Source organism: Nanorana parkeri, unplaced genomic scaffold (genome assembly GCF_000935625.1).
Source record: "Nanorana parkeri isolate BGI_ZX_2015 unplaced genomic scaffold, ASM93562v1 scaffold4034, whole genome shotgun sequence".
In the NCBI taxonomy this organism is placed as follows: domain Eukaryota; kingdom Metazoa; phylum Chordata; class Amphibia; order Anura; family Dicroglossidae; genus Nanorana; species Nanorana parkeri.
The window spans coordinates 16,022-17,110 of NW_017310301.1; the positions used below are offsets into that span (position 1 = coordinate 16,022).

Below are 1,089 nucleotides of genomic sequence, written 5' to 3' on the forward strand. Positions count from 1 at the left end.
CCCCCCAAGTTTACCTGCGTCTCGCACGGCAGAGAAAGCCAGGTGACCGTCATGTAATTATGTAATAGATTTAACTTGGCTTCCAGAGATAATGTGACACTGAAAGAGAAACAAACAAAGTTCAGATGAATACATTTGTATCTAAGTTATAATTTAGTGATCCTGTAATGACCGATTATAACAGACTGACTGCTGTGCTCATGTGTACGGAGGGAGGCCAAGTGTCTCCAAGTGGCTGCAGGAGGAGAGCTACAGTGACAGCTGCACCATGATTGGCTGTAATCAAACCTCATGCGATTGGCTGTAATCAAACCTCATGCGATTGGCTGTAATCAAACCTCATGCGATTGGCTGTAATCAAACCTCATGCGATTGGCTGTAATCAAACCTCATGCGATTGGCTGTCACGGTGATCACATTATTAGAGACATTGCCCTCAGTTTGGAAATCTGGCTGTTTCCCCACTGGGCAGATTTCTCTTCTCTTCCTGTTCTGTCTGACACCACTGACCTCCTGGACAGGAAGTGAAGAGAAATCTCTCAAGTGAGGCCACAGACCGTAATAAAAACCTGGCAGAGGTTGTAACCTTACTCTATCCTCTATACCAGTGCTTCTTAAAGTGTGGGTTGCGACCCCATATGGGGTCCCGCAAGTGAACAGGGGGGTCACGATCCGAGTCCCCGGCCAAGACAGCCATGGAGGCTACCGTAGCACTCCAGCTGTGCTGAAACTACAAATGTCATTATGCCCCTGCCTCTGGAGTCACGTCGTTCCACAACACCCCTGCTCTATACTCTGGGGGCACAAATGGTGGGATTGGGCTCTTCATATACGATACCCGAGGCATGCCAATTACCTTCCGGGGGCATTTAGTGAAAACATGTTAAAGGCCCTGCAAAGCACAGCTGTCATTGGAGGCCGAGAGAGGACAAAGCCGAGATCCCGTTACATCCAGCAAAGGAGAAACGCCTCATGAAATATTCACCGGCCCGGCTGGAGGAGGACAGCGTGTCATGTGACACTTCCCGGCCACATGTGCACAGCAATCCATAGAATCCAATCAGAAAGCCAAACTGCTGAGAGATCAAC

At 48.9% G+C, this 1,089-nt stretch overlaps 1 protein-coding gene across 1 annotated transcript in view; it reads right to left on the minus strand.

The window, feature by feature from the left end:
- Positions 1–1,089, minus strand: part of LOC108803687 (OTU domain-containing protein 7B-like) — a gene marked incomplete at its 5' end in the record, with an annotated part of 14,510 nt that overhangs the window by 5,997 nt on the left and 7,424 nt on the right. The window contains one exon of the mRNA XM_018575509.1: positions 15–99. Within this exon, the coding sequence (XP_018431011.1) occupies positions 15–99 (85 nt within the window). The remainder of the gene's footprint in view (positions 1–14; positions 100–1,089) is intronic.